This window comes from Polypterus senegalus, chromosome 9 (genome assembly GCF_016835505.1).
Source record: "Polypterus senegalus isolate Bchr_013 chromosome 9, ASM1683550v1, whole genome shotgun sequence".
In the NCBI taxonomy this organism is placed as follows: Eukaryota; Metazoa; Chordata; class Cladistia; order Polypteriformes; family Polypteridae; genus Polypterus; species Polypterus senegalus.
In genome coordinates, this window is record NC_053162.1 from 75,688,588 (window position 1) to 75,709,269 (window position 20,682).

The 20,682-nt window shown below is 37.9% G+C and overlaps 1 protein-coding gene across 2 annotated transcripts in view; it reads left to right on the forward strand.

Moving 5' to 3' along the window:
- Positions 1–20,682, forward strand: part of phlpp2 (PH domain and leucine rich repeat protein phosphatase 2) — a 201,850-nt gene that overhangs the window by 121,198 nt on the left and 59,970 nt on the right. For both annotated transcript variants that reach the window (XM_039763316.1, XM_039763317.1), the window contains 2 exons: positions 18,990–19,135; positions 19,436–19,582. In XM_039763316.1, the coding sequence (XP_039619250.1) occupies positions 18,990–19,135; positions 19,436–19,582 (293 nt within the window). The remainder of the gene's footprint in view (positions 1–18,989; positions 19,136–19,435; positions 19,583–20,682) is intronic.

Consider the following 20,682-nt stretch of genomic DNA (forward strand, 5'->3'; position numbering starts at 1 on the left):
TAAAGAAATAGAAATAAACAATAAATCAGGTAAGCTAAGTATTTTATATTAACTAAAATTAAGTGGTATACTTTACTACATTTTTGTTTATCGTGGCAACATGTTGGACATTAGTCAGACATGCAAATAAGAATTTCACTGTATTGTATACATATGACAATGCTACTACTACAACTACTACAATGTTTTCTATTACTACCACTATTTCTTCTACTAGTACTGCTGCTGCTGCTACTACTAGTACTACTAGTCAGTGAATTTTCATTTGTGGGTTTTAAACATTTTGGCTTTTTTCTGATGTATTAACTCTACGTTTCTGGCAGTATGCACAGTTGAAGATAACTAAGTTATGACAGTAATGTATCCTGTCTCTATGTTAAAGGGTTTCTTGCGTGTATTTTTCCATTTATCACTTGTGAAATAGCCTTTCTAAGCTTAAGTAAACTCATTCATTTCATAAGCTTGCAGTCAAAAGCACATGCAAAAATTTTTAACACATAGAAATGTGTTTTAGTATAATTCATTTTACTTAAAGCCTTTAGAAGTGGCATAGTTTTTAAGACTAGATTTCTGTTTGAGTTTGAATGTTTTGTTTGTGAATTGTTTTCGGTGTACTAACTCCATAAGTACAAGACAAATTTATTAGTTTTCGTTGTGTTTCTTCTTGATGTTTTTCCTTGATGCATAGCCATAGATTGTTTGCATTACCATAACCTCTCTGTTCAGTTTATGTTTGAGATCTCGGAGTTCAAAATATTAGAAATTAGTACAAATTTTTATGTAGTTTTCTACATTGACATGCCCAACAGCAGAGGTCAAGCTAGACTATCTATAATAATAAAAGGCAACGCCCTCACTGACTCACTCACTCACTGACTCACTCATCACTAATTCTCCAACTTCCCGTGTAGGTAGAAGGCTGAAATTTGGTAGACTCATTCCTTACAGCTTACTTAAAAAAGTTGGGCAGGTTTCATTTCAAAATTCTATGTGTAATGGTCATAATTGGAACCTATTTTTCTCCATATACTGTAATGGACGTTAGCTCGATGGCCATGGGGGGGGGCGAAGCAGTGTGTGACATCATCACGCCTCTCACGTAATCACGTGAACTGACTGTGACCGCAGTACGTAGAAAAGAAGGAAGAGCTCCCAAAGAGCGCTGAAGAAAAACGGCGAATACTTTATTTGCGAGATACAAGTTTAATGAGAAGACACGAGGTATAAACGAGACTTTGGATCACTTTGTAACGGAGTTAAAATTGCTGTAGCGAGAAACTTTTAAGTGCCTGGTCTTAGCTAACATTAAATAAAGCCCTGGACATCGCAACATCACACAAGAGAGCATCTCACGTGAACTGACTGAACGCAGTACGAGTGATCACTTCCATGTATCAAACCTGTTTAAAAAACGCATTACACAATTGACAAGGTAGGAAAAGAATATGCTCCGAGTTGAGCTCTACAGCTAACGCCGTCTTCCGAAGCAACTTCGTCACGCTGCCACCAAATACTCACAGAAAAATCCACAAGTTAATACACACACTGTCTCTAGAGTTTCTCCACACTCAATTTATTCCTTGCATCCCCTTTATACCCTCTGATCTCCCATTTCAATTCAGATGCCTCCAATTTCCAGTAAGGCTCTGCTGCGCGATGACAAGTAATAAGTCTCAGGGACAGACCCTACAAATGGATGGCATTGATTTCAGGCAAGATTGCTTTTCTCCTGGACAACTACAGTATACATTGCATTCTCAAGAGTGAGCTCGCACAGCTTTGTCATGTTACAATCGGAGTGCTGAACTGACAACGTGCTATATAAAGAGAACTATAATAATCGCAATAAACGAACAATAAAACAGAGGAGAACCCGTGGATTAAATAAAAAGGCTGCTTCCTTGGCAAAGCAAAGAAAAAGAATGGCTTTATATGTCATTCGTTTATAAAACAGCGGAGAAGCTGTGTAAAGGCTGCTTCACAAAAAACCAGCGGAGCGCCTTATTTGAGCAGGCAGTTAGCTAAAGAAGGGAATCAATAAATATCTATATAATCGTAATAAACGAACAAAAAATAGCGTACAAGCCGCGGATTAAATAAAGGAAATGGGTACCTGAACAGTAAAGTAAGTCTCGAATAGGTACACAATAACTATAAGAATCGTAATAAATGAACAATAAAACAGTACAGAACCGTGAAGCAAGGAGAAATGACGGCCTTATATGGCGCTCGTTTATAAAGCAGCGGAGAAGCTGTGTGAAGGCAGCTACACAAAAAAACAGCAGAGCGTCACACTCTGAATGTATTCCTCACATCACCGTTATACCCTCTGATCTCCCATTTCAATTCAAATGCCTCAAATTTCCAGTAAGGCTCTGCTTTGCGATGACAATTAATAAGTCTCAGGGACACACCTTACAAAAGGAGGCAACATTGCTTTCCTCCTGGACAACTATGCGTTGCATTCTCAAAAGTAATTTCAGTGCACAGCTGAACTGACAACGTGGTATACAAAGAGATCCTTAACAGATAGTTATTGGTATATTTTCCCTCAGTTTAAAAAGGTTTTCTTTTCTTCTTCATAAAAATTTAAAAGCAGTTCTTCGTTGCTGCGAAGCACGGGGATTTTGCTATATACAGTATATGTATTTGTAGATATATATGTATGAATGTATGTATGTATGTGTATATATATATATATATATGTAGATATGTATATACAGTATATGTGTATATATATATGTGGATATGTATATATATATATGTGAGTGTATATGTATATATATATATATATATATATATAGATATGTGTATGTGTAGATATGTGTATATGTAGATATGTTTATATGTATATATGTATATGTATATATGTTTATATGTGTGTGTGTGTGTGTGTGTATATATATATATGACAGCAACACTCATAACAGTGACAAAACAATTTACATTGACAATCATGTTATGTTATTTTTAAAATGTTTCCTTTTCTTTTTCATAACTTCTTTAACACACTACTTCTCCGCTGCGAAGCGCGGGTATTTTGCTAGTACTGTATAAGAATAAGGGAAAGACAAAGTAAACATAAAAGAAAGTTTGGTCTAGATAAAATTGCTTGCTGCTACTTTATTTTCTGGTCTACACTAATCCCAGTGGATGATGTGTAAATGTTTCTTTGTAACAGGGAAACCTTTAGGGAATCAAAGACTAATGAGCCAATCCCCAAGATAGAAAATTAAGCCCAGTCTGCCTGAGTAAATCTTCAGAAACATGGGCTTAAAGTATGATTCAACAATTTCAGATTGGAAACTGTATCTTTACTGCTTCTTGCTCAGTCTCAACCCTCAATAAAAAAAACAATAGTTTTTAACAGATGTGCAACCATGTGTGAAGACGCTATGCAGTTGGTGGCCATAAAGTTATTTTTTGATTAAAAGGAACGTGGAAAATGATTACTTAATTCATACAAGCACAAATAATAAAGGAAGAAACAAAAAGAGTGATTGTTGTTTCCTTTGCCAGACAACAGACAATAAAGCCTTTGTGTGCTGTGAAGTTCAGATTTACTGTGGTTTGCTGCTGGCAGAGGATTTGGAGACATTCCAGAAAGGAACAGAGCTTGCATGCCTGGCAAGCATTGGTAATGGCAAATGAAAGGAGACTCGCGCTTGCTTGCTTTTGTGTAAACCTAGGGCTCCATCTTGCTTGATGGGCTTTTAATAATGACTGTCATTTAAAGCACAGTATCAGGAAGCTGTGTGAGACATTTAAACTTTGTTAGATTTTTATTTAGTTGATTTTTTTTCTCTGCTGTCTGTTTGTGAAGTTCAATATAGAATATGAAAACAAGTAAGCTGTTTAGCATTTGCTGTTTTGTTTCATGGGGTGCAGGCACCTTGTCATGCCAAGGTGTTTTTTTTCTTTCTATGTTTAAAAATGTAAATTATACCATTTGAATGGTGCTGCAGCAGTACAGCACTTTTTCTCAGAATAGAATGAACTTTTACCAGTGACTCATAAATTGAACACAACTACTTATTCTTCTGACTTTAGTTTCATGGTTCAAGGGCTTTTTAAATTTCCCCTTAAAACTGATTGTTTATTGGTTATTGCTGCCTCATTTTTCAGACCAATGCCAACCTCACCCTCCTAATAAATATAATTTGTATCATCTTCCCTCTAAATAGTTTATATTGAAATGTAATGCCATTTGCAGGTACATAGTAAAGAATGTGACCTACTAATCCAAGTTAGTTTTTTTACATTATCCATTATTGTGAATCTGTTCAAATTTGCAGGGTCTGGTGTTTATCGTAGGGGTAGTGAGCACAAGCCAAGGATCAGCCCTGAACAGGGTGCCAGTCCATTTCAGGGTCCACACGCACAATAATTTAAAAAGGAAATAAAATAACATGTTTTACTTTAAAAATTCACTGAGTACAGTCATTGAAAAAGTAAGTACACCCTGTCTCAGGTTTGCACATCAGGATATAACTTTTCATAATCTGGTTCTTACAAAGTTATTCAATTAAATGATCTAATCTTGGGTGAAAACTCATAACAGATTTTACTTATCATTATTTACTTGTCATTATTTACTCAACAAACAACTTAACTAATCTTTCTTGCCTCTATATAAGTTATTTAGGTAAACAGAGCCAGTTGCTGTGAATCAAGTGTATGTGATTATGGAGGGATTATTGATGTTGTACTTCCTCTTTATTAAAGCTGAATCGTTGGCACTTGGTTCACAAATAGTGCTGGTATGAATAAGTGTTACTTATTATGAACAAAGTTAATTACAATAGGCAATTTTTAATTTCTTATTTTGTACCCCCATACATGGAACATGCATTTTGAATTTTTTAAAGTTGCTGCAGCAACATCTGCTTTTAAAAATAACAATCAGTCCCTACATACCCCCTGTTCCCACAATACCTTCACTTTTCACTTTTATCCTGGTTGAAGGTTGAATAAAATGCAAGCGTGTTCACTAAATAAATTCCCTGGAAGAAAAAATCTTCCCAAATCAAACTTTCACTCACAAACTCATTGCCTGTACCAAAGTCCCAAAAATGCCTCCCAGGGGCACTTTCCTAATAAAATGTTGGTGTGGTCAAATTTTGGAATAAGACAAATATAGTCTTCCCCTGTACAAGTAGGGAATCTGTGCAAAGTTACGTTCAATAGTGTGGATTTGTACACCGAACAAATGCACTTTCAGCTTTAAGATTTATACATTTTTCTACCCTTTATAAAAATAGCTTATCCTCTTCTGGGTTTTAGGAGGACATAGTCTGTCTCCCTCACTAGTATGCAGTTTAGAGTCACCAATGAACCTAACACAAAAGACAGGAATTATGGGGAAAAAAATTAGTGTATCCAGAAAGAAATCTACATGTGAACAACTTGTAAACTCTACACAGACAGCACGTCAGTGGGGATTGGAACTCAACATGCTGGAGTTGTTTCAGGGCACAGACCCACTATATTTCCTTATCCATTTATTATTTTTCATTATTGTGCTACTTGCTTTATATTTTGATGTTATTATTACTATTACAATGCACCCTTGGATGATACCATTGTAGCTGAAATTATTTCTGTGGCATTAATAGTCATAATTATTTTTACTTTATTTAGAGATCTGGCTTTAGTAAGCATTAACAAGCATTATTGCAACTTTGTTCTTGTGTAATTAAAATGGATCCTTTTTTACTTTCACTTTTTTCTTGCTTAGATAATTTACTACTTTGTGCTATCATACTGGCCGATTGTAAATTGTGCAGGCAGGAAAGGATTACTGGTAAAAAAAATGAAAGTTATCCATGTGTGTTCAGTTTTAATAAAGCAGTAACAAAACTGTAACAAAGCAAAAAGCTGAAAATAGCTTAATTCTTTAAAGCAGTAAAGCAAATTTTTGTATCAAAAAGTTTGTAGTAAATGTGAAATCACTAAGTAATAAGAGTTTCTATTGACAGATGTTTTTAAGGATTGACTTGTATTATTCTTGAAGTACTGATAATGCTTTTCTGCTGAATCACGTAATTTTAACATTCTTATAAATAAAAGGTTTAATTATCAACTGTTTTTAACTTTGATCCATGTTGTATTGTAGTATAGATGTATGGGCTTCAAAAACCATCACTAGGAAAAACTGCAAACTGCTGCATTTTGCAATAAAGACAGAGATGTAAAAGATAGCTCATACTCCAAATAGTGTTGGATGTACAGTGATATTCTTGTAGAGAATAACTGAAAAACATCATACTATTGAAAACTTGGAATTTTGTTTCTAGCTTCAGGCAAAAGAGGCTTTTTTATTAAGGGTCTTTTCAACTTTCTTTGGGACCCTCAATATTTCATTTAGTAGAACAGGTAGCCCTCATGTTTATCCCCTTATACCGACACCTGCGCCAAGTCTCAACCATATAGCACAAATAGTTGCATTATCCTTACAACACATTTTAAGACCATACTTGGGCTGTATCAGAGTGCATTTTAGTATTTCTGTCTACTTCCATTGAACAATGAACTTAGGATATAGTGGGAAATGCACATTTAAGGGAAGCCTGTGTCATTGTTTAGGATTTACAGCCATCCATTCTTCAGACTTGCATTGTGAATTACAGTCACAGAGTAATGAAGCATATGCCTGCAGTGTTAGGTGCAAAAACCAACCCTGAGCAGGACACTTGGTATATTCAATAATTTGTAAAATAAAATAAAATAAAGTAAAATTGATATCCAAATGTGCTATTGCTGCCTTTTACCTAATGATTGCTGGGATTGGCTCCATTTGCCTCTCAAATCTGCCCTGAATATGTGTGTTAGAAAGATGGATGGATTGATTGATATTTTATTGCTTATTTTTGGGTTAAGGGTTGAAGAATGGGGTTAAGAATGACTAAGGGGGCCCATCTATAAGCATTTACCTAGCATTTTAGCATTAGAGCTGCTTATAAAGTTATTTGCCAATATTTTTAATCACAATATTCACACCTAAGCATTTTAGCAGCAAACAGTTTAGAAAACTCCTTCAAGTGTTTTTAGCCTAAGACTTGTTCCTTTGAAATCAATGGTAAGACTCATAAAGTACTGGTAAATAAAAGAGCTTTTTTCCAGTGTTTTCAGAGGACGGAAGGGGCTCTTCCTGTATGAGCCAGGAGTGCAGCAACATATCGTAACTAGTAAGAAAAATGATGGTGTTGTTGTGTACACACGTGCTCCAGTAACAGCCATTTTGAGAGAGGTCAAGTATGCATGTGTTAGTTGCAATCAACTGACAAGAACTGAGCAAAAGTTTTAAGTATACATTTAGTTTTAATCAAGTTGAAATTTAGTAAGTTTAGTACAGACGTTTTAACATATAAGCAGAGTGTTAGAGCATATTATGCCCATGCACTTCTGGATTGATCAGTATTAGTGAGTGAGCCTAACTGCAGATGATTACCTGTTATAACAATGAATACTAGAAATGTGCCAGTAATATTTCTCAATTAGATAGATAGATAGATAGATAGATAGATAGATAGATAGATTTTTCCATCCCCAGTCTGAAAACCCGTAGGAACATTGACTTTATAGATTTTTGTTACTAGTTTAAACGTAGCATGATTTTTTATGCTTGGCTTGTTTGTTTTTGACCAAACTGTATGCTGCTGCAATAGCCACTAGCTCTCTCTGACCCTAAACTGGATGTTATAAACAGAGCCGGCACCTAGACAATTTCGAGCCCGAGGCAAACGGGGCCCGGCCCCTGCAGCTAGTGGGTCCGGGGCAGAGCTCCGGCCGTCAAGCGATTTCCTGCATTCTGAGCTGACGATTTCCGTTTGACACTGACAACCGTAACCGTAACACACTGACAGAAGCCATATTTGCAGGCTGTTAGCGCAGACTGTCGTACAAGGCCCTGAGTGAAGGGTATGAGTGATAGAGGTCGGAGTGGGCCCGCATAAATGTCTTTAGTGACGATACATTAACAGATAAAGCTACCTTTTAGCCAGCCTTTGCTGTTTCCACCAGGCAGCACGTGGAGGTTTTATATTTTTTATATATTTTTTTTATTTTATGAAGATGAGATCCACATTATTTTGTTTTTACATTTTTATTCGGTTTTAAAGCTTGTTTTCATACTTTCAAGATATTCAGATTTCCGTATAAAATAACTTACCAGCAGATATTGAAATCTATTTCACACAAAAGACACTTTTCAAACCTTGGCACTGGCAAACTCATGAATAAGTTCAGAATAATCAAGAGATTCGACTATCTCTTGCTCGATTGAAATCAATGCCAGACTGAAGCGTAAGTGGCCGCCTACTGAGGACAGAGGCACAGATGAGCCGTGGAGGCGGCAACATGCGCGCGGGCCTGAGTAAAGCGTAATGAAGATTGGAGTGCCGAGTGGAGATGTCCACATGGAGTAATTAGGTGATGGAATATATTGCCCGTGAATTATATATATAAAAAAATTAGTAATAGAGGTTGGAGTGAAGGAGTCTGTTGCTCCATTGGGCCCTCCGCAGCAGCGTCGCATCACAGGAAAAAAAAAAACCTTGGGTGCAGTGGGCCCCCTTCAGCTGTGGGCCTGAAGCGGTCGCTTCGTTCGCTTCGCCCTAAGGCCGGCTCTGTTATAAATTTACCCTTTAGCACATTATATGTATATGAACATTTAGATAGATAGATAGATAGATAGATAGATACTTTATTAATCCCAAGGGGAAATTCACATAATCCAGCAGCAGTATACTGATACAAACAAACAATATTAAATTAAATAGTAATAAAAATGAAAAGAATTAAAATAAAATTAATGTTCGCATTTACTCCCCCGGGTGGAATTGAAGATCCGCATTCTGTTGTTGTCACTTGATTACATTCTATGCACGTGCTTTGTCTTCTTCACTATCTTTCACTAGAAGACCTGATCACGAATTTGCATGATGTTGCATGATATTGCACTGTTTTTTTTTTTTTGGGTGAAATACGTAATGGGGGAGCATGGTGGCGCAGTGGTAGCGCTGCTGCCTCGCAGTTTGGAGACCTGAGTTCGCTTCCCGGGTCCTCCCTGCGTGGAGTTTGCATGTTCTCCCCGTGTCTGCATGGGTTTCCTCCAGGTACTCCGGTTTCCTCCCACAGTCCAAGGACATGCAGGTTAGATGGATTGGCGATTCTAAATTGTCTCTAGTGTGTGCTTGGTGTGTGTGTATGTGTGTGTGTGTGCCCTGCGGTGGGCTGGCGCCCTGCCCGAGGTTTGTTTCCTGCCTTGTGCCCTGTGTTGGCTGGGATTGGCTCCAGCAGACCCCCATGACCTTGTAGTTAGGATATAGTGGGTTGGATAATGGATGAATGGAATAATGTAATGATTTTTTTTTTGTGGAAGAAGCTTATGTAAATATCATAATAACATCACTACATATCAATATACTTACCAATATACATATCTAATCCTGCAGTTTTTTCAGGATGCTGCCTGAGTTAGTCATAGAGAGTCCAGAATTGCCCTCTTGACTCCCTTTACTGTAGAACAGATTCATCCTAATATCTGCGCTCATGATGCTGGTGCTATCTCCTCTTTGGTACTGTGATCACCAGGTTTCAAAGCAGTAAAGTCATAGAAGGCATTCAGAAGACAAAGTCACTTCTCAACCCACTAAATGGTAAAGGAAAATGATGTCAAACATATTTTCCCCACAGAGCAATTCTTTGTAAATGCTTGAAAACTCTTAAAAAAACCCTGAAAAATGCTATGAAAAACCTTGAAAAATGTACAATGTTGAAGTATGAATGGGCCCCTAAAGTAGCTACTTATTGCATTTTTGTTTTCTTTAAATTGTCTATTAAACCAACAGGCTCCTGAGAACTGAAGGGAACATAAAAATGAAGCAAAATCATGGTGTAGGGACAAGCAAGGATCAGTTATAATAGAATTAAACAACAGATCATCAAATAAAAAAATCACAAAACTAAAGTTGATGTCAGAAGTTAATACTGCAAAAAAAGATCCCACAGTAACTGCAACAAGAAATTTTTAACCGTAATTGATGATGTGTTTTTATCCAGAAATTGGATGCTAAAAGCTCCTTGCCGTCATCTTAAATATGGAGGACATGATGACATAATATGCCATGTAGGTTCTTTTCGTGTGACTAACATTTGACATAGCAAAAGCAAACAACATGTCCACAAACATGCAGAGCATAGATATATACAGTGATCCCTCGCTATGTCACGCTTCGACTTTCGCGGCTTCACTCTATCGTGATTTTTTTTCTCATAAACGCTTACGTCACTACGCATGTGCTTTCTGAGAACTTTTATCTAAGCCCTACGATGGCTCCTAAACGTGCTGCTTTTTCTAAGCCTTCTGACAATAAAACTAAGCGCCGGAGGAAGATGCTTACTATCCAGGAGAAGGTGAAACTCTTGGATATGATTAAAGATGGCAATACCCTACAAAAGCCTCCTCAAGCATATGAAAAGACAACGCCAGCAACTGCCTATCAAGATGTTCTTCAGCCGCACACCCAGACACCCACTGCCTACTCCTAGTACTTCTTCACTGAAGACAACAACGCACCTGCTGAAGATACTGCACCACTTCTGAAGACTCTCCTACTGAGGTCGTACCTTCATAGGTTAGTGGTTGTGTGCAATTAAATGTACAGTACGATAATCTACTATATAAAAGCGTTCGGGATTGTCCTTTCGTCCCGTGAGTGCAAAGCGTAGTGGTATTCCGCTTATTACAGTCTTACTACTTGCGGCTTTGAGGTACGAAGCGACGCGATGTGAGCAGAGTTCTGGTGCTGTCATCGTTCCCTTGCTTTTGTGCGATGCGCTGGAAAAACAGACAGAATTATGTCTCTGGAAATAATTAATGTTGATGGAGTACAAAGGCCTCACCGCATAGTAAATATCAGGGGAGATGGTGCTTGCTTATTCTCATCTATAGCTTATTTAGTGCATGAAACTCCGTCTTTAGTGGTACAGATTCGGGCTGACATTGTACGACTTTGGACAGGCACTTGAGGGGATAAAAAAAAACTTAGGTTTTCAGGAGATGTTATGAATGGGCACTTTGATGTTCTCATTCCCTACACTTACATGCCTGATGTACACATGGAGCACACAAAAATTGAGGATAAAAGTCGTCGCCTTAAAAGGCGAGTGCCTAGTAATATGATATTTGTAACGTCTAATATGTCTTATTTTCTCTTATTTTGTCTAATATATTGGGTAATACGAGTGTAATGGTGACTAAAGGGTGTTATTTCATGTCTAGAGGGCTCTAATAATGTTAAAAAACATATTTAGAAGGTCGTAAACAGGTTTTCTATTCTCTAACTGCAAAAATATTCGATTTATAAATAAAGAATCCTACTTTGCGAAAATTCATTTATCACGGTACAGTCTGGAACGGATTAACCGTGATAAATGAGAGTTCACTGTATACCCATCAATGCCACATTGCAATTTTTTTCTTTTCGGGAAATACGCAATTTATTTTCTTTTTTACTGCTGTTTTACTACTGTTACTATTGGCAGCGATACTCATGCATTTCACGTATCGGAGAATTCAAGAGTTGCTTGTAATCTCATGTACTGGCAAGTTCAGTTCTTATTTTAAAATAAGATTATTACAAAATGTATTTTGGTATAATCTGTCCAGGATTTTAAATCACCTGTTGCTCACAAACTGTTTGACCTATTGACCTGAAATTTGGTACACATATACTATGTGACCCCCAAGGTTATTCCTCTTTTTATTTTTATTTTATTTTATTGTAGAATAAACTCTCGGCAATGGACAGCACATGCACCGTTCTCATTCCTACCACCTTCACCATTACTTCCTCTACCTCTTCAGATCTTAATTCATTCTTGAGGCAGATTGAAGACTTAAGTGCCAGATTAAGTGAAAATGAAAAATTAAGGAAAACGTACTATGTAATTGCAACACAAACACTGACTTAATCAGTTTTAACGTGAAAAGATGGCAACGAAAGAAGAAAAGAAGTGGGCCGCTAGGGTAGAGAAAAGAAGAGCTGCTCAGGAAGCATCAAGCACATCAACCTCTGAGCAAACGAATGGTAAACATACAGAGAAAGAGGATGAAAACTATGAATGCTCAAGTCAAGTGTATTCACTGCACATTATCGTGCAGTGCACCGTTACTGGTTGTTAGATATTTCACCATATGGATTGCTAATTTTCTAAAATATGGAGTTCAACAGGAGGCAGTGACAATAATAGCCAGAACGGATAAGTAATAAGTAAATATGTAATATGCTAAGGTATCTCCAAATAAATGTGCAGGTGATAATGTGACACCTCTTCAATATATAGAACAGGGAAAATCTAATGCATAGTTCATAGAATAATAATACTGTAATAACTATGCATAGTACATAGAGTAATAATACATTAACAATAATAATAAGAAGAAGAATGTAAAGTTACCTGGAAGAATCTAATTATTTAATTACTCTCGCTCACAAAGTTTTCACAGACATGGCAAACCCAAGAATGAATGCAAATGTGAGAATAAATAGTATGCTTTCTTTGTGAAAATGGAAGGACAGATACAAGATGGTACTTGATAGTGAATGAGGTGCCTTTTAGGGGACAAAAATAAGCTCTGAATACAGCTGCATTGAAATATATTGAATTATATATAATTGCATGCATTAAATCACATACATGGTTTAATAGCAGATGCGTACACATACAAAGAAAACAACTTTTTCTTGTATTTGCATGCATTGCTGTGGCTATAAAAACATTACAAGTGGGCTCACTTGCTCCATCCACAGTGTGCCATCTTGCATGTGTTGTTTTCCCCCACGTAAAACTGACAGCTTTGCTGTTTTATCAGACACTTGGTACAATTTGAGGTGCATTGTAAGTAAGGGTCATCATACCCATCAATGAGCAGTAGATGTCCATTTGCAAAGTGAAAAACAAACAAAACTGACAACTTTGGAAATTTTGTATAGTCGTGGCAATATACTGTATACTAGATACTACTCCTTATTTGGAGAAAGATCATACTTGATTCCCAGGGAAAAACAGTATATGACAGATGTGACTCTTGAATTATGAACCTTTAACAGACTGTGAGAAAAGTCACCGCTGACAATATTTTCACATCATATTGTATGACAAATAAACTTCTTTACCAAAAGACAAGCCTGCTGCATACCGACCTGTAAATAAATTGAAACAGGAGCTGCCAGCCCTCTGTGGAAGGACACAAAAGATGGTCAAGGAGATAGACACTGATAAAATGTACAGGTTGTGAGAGAAGGCAAATGCAGCAAAACAAAGGTGCTTATGGTGCACTTATTTTTGGTATGTGAGCTACTCATACTGCAAAAATGATAGCAGACAGGTGATGTGCCTACAATTTATCTACTATATTCATTAAATATATAAGTAATGATGTAATTTTATAAACTATATACTGTATATAGAATAATATTATTTTGACTTAAAGTAATATTTTATGGCTTCTAGCTGATTTGAACATTTTGTTTTCCTTTTTACGTTTAAATAGTGAAGTGGTTTCATGCAGGGTTGGAGAGAAACTGTGGAAAGTCTCTTGTGCTATAGCATCCCATCAGGTCATTCTCATTCCCAGTAGAATGCAGTGCAAAATTGGAGAATGCACACACAATAAAGCAAACATAAAGTTACGTAAAGTGTCACCATAAAAAAATGGTTTCTACTTCATTGGTTATTTTATGTACTTATCTGATAGAAATGTGTTTTTTTCCTTTTCACAAATAAATACTGAAACAGTTTTTAACCCGTGTCACAAACTCCACAAAGAGCCATAGCAAGGTTTGTGGCAGCCACCCGTATATTATTTTTCTGGCTGCAAATTGTAAATAAATGGCAGCACTGATGTGTACAAACTGGAGTCCAAAACAGAACTGAGGGAATAGGGAAAAGGTGGGGGCTTTTAAAGGTCAGGGCAGGAAGTGACGTCAAAGGGGCCAGGATCGGAAAGGTCTTCAGCCATAGACTCGAGCCCGGACGTGACATCAAGGGGGCCAGAGCCAGCAAGGCCTTCCTCTATAGATCCAGACCCAGAAGTGACGTCAACAGGGCCAGGTGGAACTTCCCATGAATGGTCTTTAGGATAGTGAGAAAAAGAGTCAGTGCATTCTGCCACATCCTGGTTAGCTTCGGAATTGCCCTCACTCAAGTCCTTTAGCTGTCTCCCATGCGCATGTGTGTGACACCTGACAGAAATCATATGCTAAAATTTAAAGTGAAAACACAGTATATGCAAGCAATATATGCTGCGTGCCAAGAAAGTATTTGTTATTTATTTTTACGTTCACTCAATCTATATTAGGCTATCTGTAACCATGGGGTTAGGGCAGTAGTGATGCATTAAGATGATCCTAAAATGATTGGCCTTTAGGATTCAGATGCCACTTGGCTTCACCTTGGCAGTTAAAGTGGTGAAAAAATGTGTGGCGGTTCTAGTATTAATGTATTTTCTCTTTTATCATTTACTGAAGACATGTCTGTGTTGTGGTGATGCAATTCCACTTCAAGCTCAATATTTTTCAAAAGAAAACTCAGCATTCTAAAAAGCACACAAAGCAGTGGTTTCATAACTACAGTAAATCAACATAAAATATTTCTTTATAACAAATTTCACTGTGTTTTATGTTCCATGAGCCTCTATTACGTAATTATTACATACGTGTCTTGTCACTCATTAAGTTGAAAGGCACTTTCTGGCAAAAAAAAAAAAAAACAGCTACCTGTCTTCTATTTTCAATTTCCAGATTTCTTCCATCAAAATCGGAGTTTGATAAGTCAGAGTCCGATTTAGCACAATTACCCAAAAACCAAAAAAATAAATAATGTGCAGCATAGTTTGCGTCCCTCTCTCTTGCCCAGTGTCGATACCATTCCAGACGTTGTTCACTCTACGCTACTCATGCACATGCAGGGATTCAACGTCAAGTCAACAAGTCTAAAAGTCCTCCTAGCAAGGAGGGTCTACATACAATGCAACGGTGAGTTTTGTCAGCGTTTACAGCTGATTATCTCACTCTGCCCCTGACATCTGCCCTCAACCCCTGCTGTTGACAAAAGTTGACATCTGCCCTAAAAGAGTTTAATAATACTATTTGCCTTTCTAAGGTAGAATGCGAGATATATGTTCTGGACAGAAGGGAACTCTGGGTCAGTAATCTTTGATGTCATCTGCAGTCCCTTTACTGCTGTGAATATTGCATTAAGCAGGTGTCATACCAAGTGGTAATGCAGCCAACAAACTTCACTGTGCACTTATAGAGGTTGGTGAGCACAGATGGAGAGATCTGGGCTTTTACCAGACATCTCCTCACCCCAAAGATACATTATAAAACTAGATGCTTTTGGCAACAGAGGTAACCTACAAAAGTGGATCTCAAATTGGTTAACTGGTGTGGTGGACGGCTGGGGATTCAGCCCAGCCCAGACGCCTGGAAGGACCAGGAGAGAAAAAATACCTCCCCCGGGCCATGAGAGGGCAACTGCCCAGGTCTACGTGGGGGCCACGGGAATGCAGCTTGGAAGCTCATCCCTGTTGGTGCCCGTGGTCACTGTCAGGGGGTGTCCAGATAATTATGGAGCCCTTGAAGGCAGCACTTTCACCATACCAGGAAGTGCTGCGGGAAGATCATCAAGAAGCACCTGGAGCACATCTGGGTGAACTATAAAAGAGGCTGCCTCACTCCACTCAAGGAGCCAGAGTCAGATGGAAGACGGAGCTTGCAGGAGAGGAATGGAGGCGGTGATGAAAAGACAAAGATAAGAATAGAGCCATTATTGTGCTGGTTTGTGCACTGTTGAGTGCTGTGTTGCAGAAAAGAGAAATAAACGTGTGTGTTGTGGACATCTGGCTGTCTCGGTGTCTGTCTGTGTCCGGGGCATCTTTCACACTGGCAGGAGAAAAAAGAGAATAAGGGGTATCGTGCTCTATGTGGGTAAAGTCATTAGTGGAGTCCCTTGGGGGTTTGCTCTTGGACTGCAACTTTTTCTGATTGATATTAATGACATAGATAGTAGTTAGTAAACTTATGAAATTTACAGATGATACTAAAGATGGAGGATTTGCAGGTAACGAGGAGGCACCAAAAGCAATTACAAAAAGATTTGAACAATCTTCAAAAGTGGGTAATTGCTGGAAAATGTAGTTTAATGTAGAAAGGTCCAAGGTGCTATTTGTGAGCAAAAGATCTTTTAGTTATAAATCCATGATAGGAGACACTATCCAAAAGGAAGCAACCTCTGAAAAGGATTTATAGGTTTATGGTAACGCAACATTTTTAACATCTTAGCAAGGCGCAGAAGCGTTTAAAAGTTATATTGTAAAAATTAGAATATAAAACTAGGGACATTATAATCAGATAACATAATGCACTAGTTGGACCACATCTGAAGTATTGTGTGCAATTCTGATCACCATAGCACAAAAAAGACACAGCATGTCTCCTCTCATTTGTTATATTTCTTGTCTTATTTGAGAAATGAAAGACAATGGTAAGCCATCTTCACAAACCCCCGAATTTGAGGCTCCAAAAAAATGTAAAGCTGCTGGTTGTCTTCACATTATCCCCTCTGCTGTAGATGGAAGGGTGGAATGCCTCCTACTACTTGATGTCAATGACTAGCACTTTGCTTTTGCAGATGTTAAGCTACACAACAACATTTATTTATATAGCACATTTTCATATAAATGGTGTAGCTCAATGTGCTTTACAAGATGAAGAAAGAAAAATGTATCTTCTTCTTTCGGCTGCTCCTGTTAGGGATTGCCAATTCTTCCATATCTTTCTGTCCTCTATATCTTGTTCTGTTACACCCATCACCTGCATGTCATCTCTTGCCACATCCATAAACCTTTGCTTAGGCGTTCCCTGGCAGCTCTATCCTTAGCATCCCAAAGCATGTCCAAATCAACGCAATCTCGCCTCTCCGACTTTGTCTCCCAACCGTCCAACTTGAGCTGACCCTCTAATGTACTCATTTCTAATCCTATCCATCCTCATCACACCCAGTGCAAATCTTAGCATCTTTAACTCTGCTACCTCCAGCTCTGTCTCCTGCTTTCTGGTCAGTGCCACTGTCTCCAACCCATATAACATAGCTGGTCTCACTACCGCCCTGTAGACCTTCCCTTTTACTCTTGCTGATACCCGTCTGTCACAAATTAATCCTGACACTTTTCTCCACCCATTCCACCCTGCCAGCACTCTCTTCTTCACCTCTCTTCCACAATCCCCATTACTGTGTACTGTTGATCCCAAGTATTTAAACTCATCTACCTTCACCAACTCTACTCCCTGCATCCTCACCATTCTACTGACCTCCTTCTTATTTTCACACATTTATTCTATCTTGTTCCTACTGACCTTCATTCCTCTCCTCTCTAGAGCATATCTCCACCTCTCCAGGGTCTCCTCAACCTGCTCCCTACTGTCGCCACAGATCACAATGTCTTCAGCAGACATCATAGTCCACGGGGACTCCTGTCTAATCTCGTCTGTCAGCCTGTCCATCACCATTGCAAATAAGAAAGAGCTCAGAGCTGATCCCTGATGTAATACCACCTCCACGTTGAATTCATCCATCACTCCTACCGCAGACCTCGCCACTGTCACACTTCCCTCGTACATATCCTGTACAACTCTTACGTACTTCTCTGCCACTCCCAACTTCCTCATACAATACCACAGCTTTTCTCGAGGCACCCTGTCATATGCTTTCTCCAGGTCCACAAAGACGCAATGCAACTCCTTCTGGCCTTCTCTAAACTTCTCCATCAACATCCTCAGAGCAAACATTGCATCCGTGGTACTCTTTCTTGGCATGAAACCATACTGCTGCTCAGTAATCATCACCTCACTTCTTAACCTAGCTTCCACTACTCTTTCCTAGAAAAATGTATACAAAACAAAAATAAGATTAGGTAATACTAAGTAACAAAAAATAAAGTAAGGTCCGATGGCTGGGAGGACAGAAAAAAAAACTAAATCTGCAGTTGTTTTAAGGCCACGAGACCACCCAGCCCCCACTGGGCATTCTACCAAACATAAATGATCTAAATCAATCGTCCTGGTTTTCAGACTTCACATGAAATAATTTGATGATGAAAGATGAAAGATTGTTCTGTTGGCACCAAAGACAAAGACAATTCACTTCTCTGTTAGCCATGTCACCATTGTTGGCTTATGGTGGCATTGTTTTAAGCAACTTTATAGATGGATTTGGAGTTGTGTTTGGCCACACAGTCTTATGTGAACAAGAAGTACACCATAGGCTTAAGCACACTACCAAAATTAAAAGTGATAGCAAATTACAAAGAGACAGCACCAACATTTTTAAAAGGCAGGGGGAATATTTAAAACTGAGTCAAGATCTGGAAGATACTGAATGTAAGTCATTGAAATGTGTTACATGCAGGTAATATGAACATAAATTATGAATGACTCATGCAATGCATCAATGTAGCATTCTCATCCTCCAGGCAATATGCGTAAACAATTAAAAAGAAAATATTTTATTTTCTAAAAACTAAAATACAAATGAAAGTGTGTTTGAATTCCAGTTGTTTCTGGAGTACTGTGTGCAATTATTGTTAGTATTCTTCAAAAAGACATACTGTATCAGTTATGCAAAAATCATCATCCAGGTTTACTTGCACTAAAGGACATCTCCTCTGAAAAGGTATAGGAACCACTTCAGTCTTGGATAGAAAAACACCCAGTAATATGTTTTTAATTTACAGTAATAGTGAATTATATACTTCGGGACACTGGTGTATGTTATAGGGAAGTTTAAATCAAGCCATGAAACCAGAAATAATTTCTTCATTTAAGATGCAGAGGAAAACTGGAGCAATCTATTCATTCATGTTGCTGAAATGGAGGTAGATGGAGTAAATGATAATATATGTCATGTTCTTTTGTGACTTGCAGGTTGTGTCTCAAACAGCTAGTGTTGTGGATCTGTCCTGTTATAGCCTAGAAGAAGTTCCTGAGTACCTCTTCTACAGCCAAGACATCACACACCTAAACTTACGCCATAATTTTATCCAAATTGCAGGGTTGCACAACTTCAGCAGGTAAACAACTTCTAGTGCAAACTACAACTCCCTGAATACAGTGCCAAAAAAAGCACAACTTATCAGATGCACAGACTCATTTACTTCAAGCTGTGAACAAATACACTACCTAATAATCTGCTAACTTTAACCTTCTGAGACTTAATAGTGTTTTTATTACTGGCAACATTGTAAATTTAAAAATATCAGCTACTATAAATTATTTTAATAGTTGAGTTCCCAAAAGGCATCAATGAGTAAGTTATGTAAGCAACTATATTTTGCTCATTCTCATTGTACTTATTGTTTGCATTTCTTTAGATTTTCACAGCTGAAGAGTTTGAATCTATCTCACAATCATCTGGGCCAATTTCCACAATCCTTGTGTGAGATCCTTTCATTAACTGAGCTTAACCTTTCATGCAATGGGATTAACCAGATTCCTGTTCAAATTGGAAATCTACAAAGGTAATGTGTATACAATATGCCTGTTTAATAAGTAAAGCTCAATCTTATGTTTATTAATTTAAGGACCTGGTCATTTAGTATAGTGATATTTTTGGTTTACTAGAAGTTTCATTTGAAAAATGACTAATACAGCCTAAGGCACCATTGTACAAAGGCAGCTGCAAGTGGAAAACTGAAGTATAGTGGATTAGGAGATTGTTACAGGTATCTTTTTTTACCATAAAACTGACTGCTTGAGATTGAAAGGCCAGAGGTTATGCACTTCCTAATCATCACTCAGTGATCAAATGACCAAATTAGTCAATTGCACAAACTAATTACCTTGTTAACTGATATTAAACTATTAAGACTGCACTGCACATTCACCCAATATTATTCTTCCATTATAACAGTGGTAAGAGAGAAACATTATGGAAAAGTAATAAAAAGACATGCCACCACAAAAAGTAAAAGGGCTCAAATACTTTCAGTGTAGACCCCTTCATTTTTTATGGAACAATTTCAAATACAGAACAGTTTTGGTTAAAAATGTAAAAAAAAATTATCAATGTTTTTGCAGTGTAATCTGGTAAAAATGTAAAATATTAAGGTTAATAACATGCTACAGGATTAAAAATGATGGGCCTTTAATAATCACAGAGAATTATCAGATTACTAAACTCTTATTTATTCACTTCACTCAAAAGTTGGAGACTGTCCACTTATCCTGTGTGGCCACTAGGGGGTGCTCCGGCTCCCTAAACACCCAACACAGACAACACTCAACTCTACTTTGTAAGCGTTTCTCACTACCAACACAAATACAGATAAACACAGCAAACAACACTCTGTGTTCTTCCCTCTGTCTCTAACACTCTGCCTCCTCCACTCTTACCAGCAAGCTTTGTCTTCCTCCTTCCAACTCTGACTCCCGGAGTTGTTGCAGGCAACTACTTTTAAGTAATCCCCGGAAGTACTTCCAGTGTCTGAAAGACCGGGCCCTGGGAGCACTTTAGGGTAAGGTGGGAGCACCATAAAGTAAGGTTCGCTAGTCCCTACAGAACCCCCACGTCCCCCCGACGGAATCCACAGAACCCAACAGGGCTGAGTCAAAGAACTCC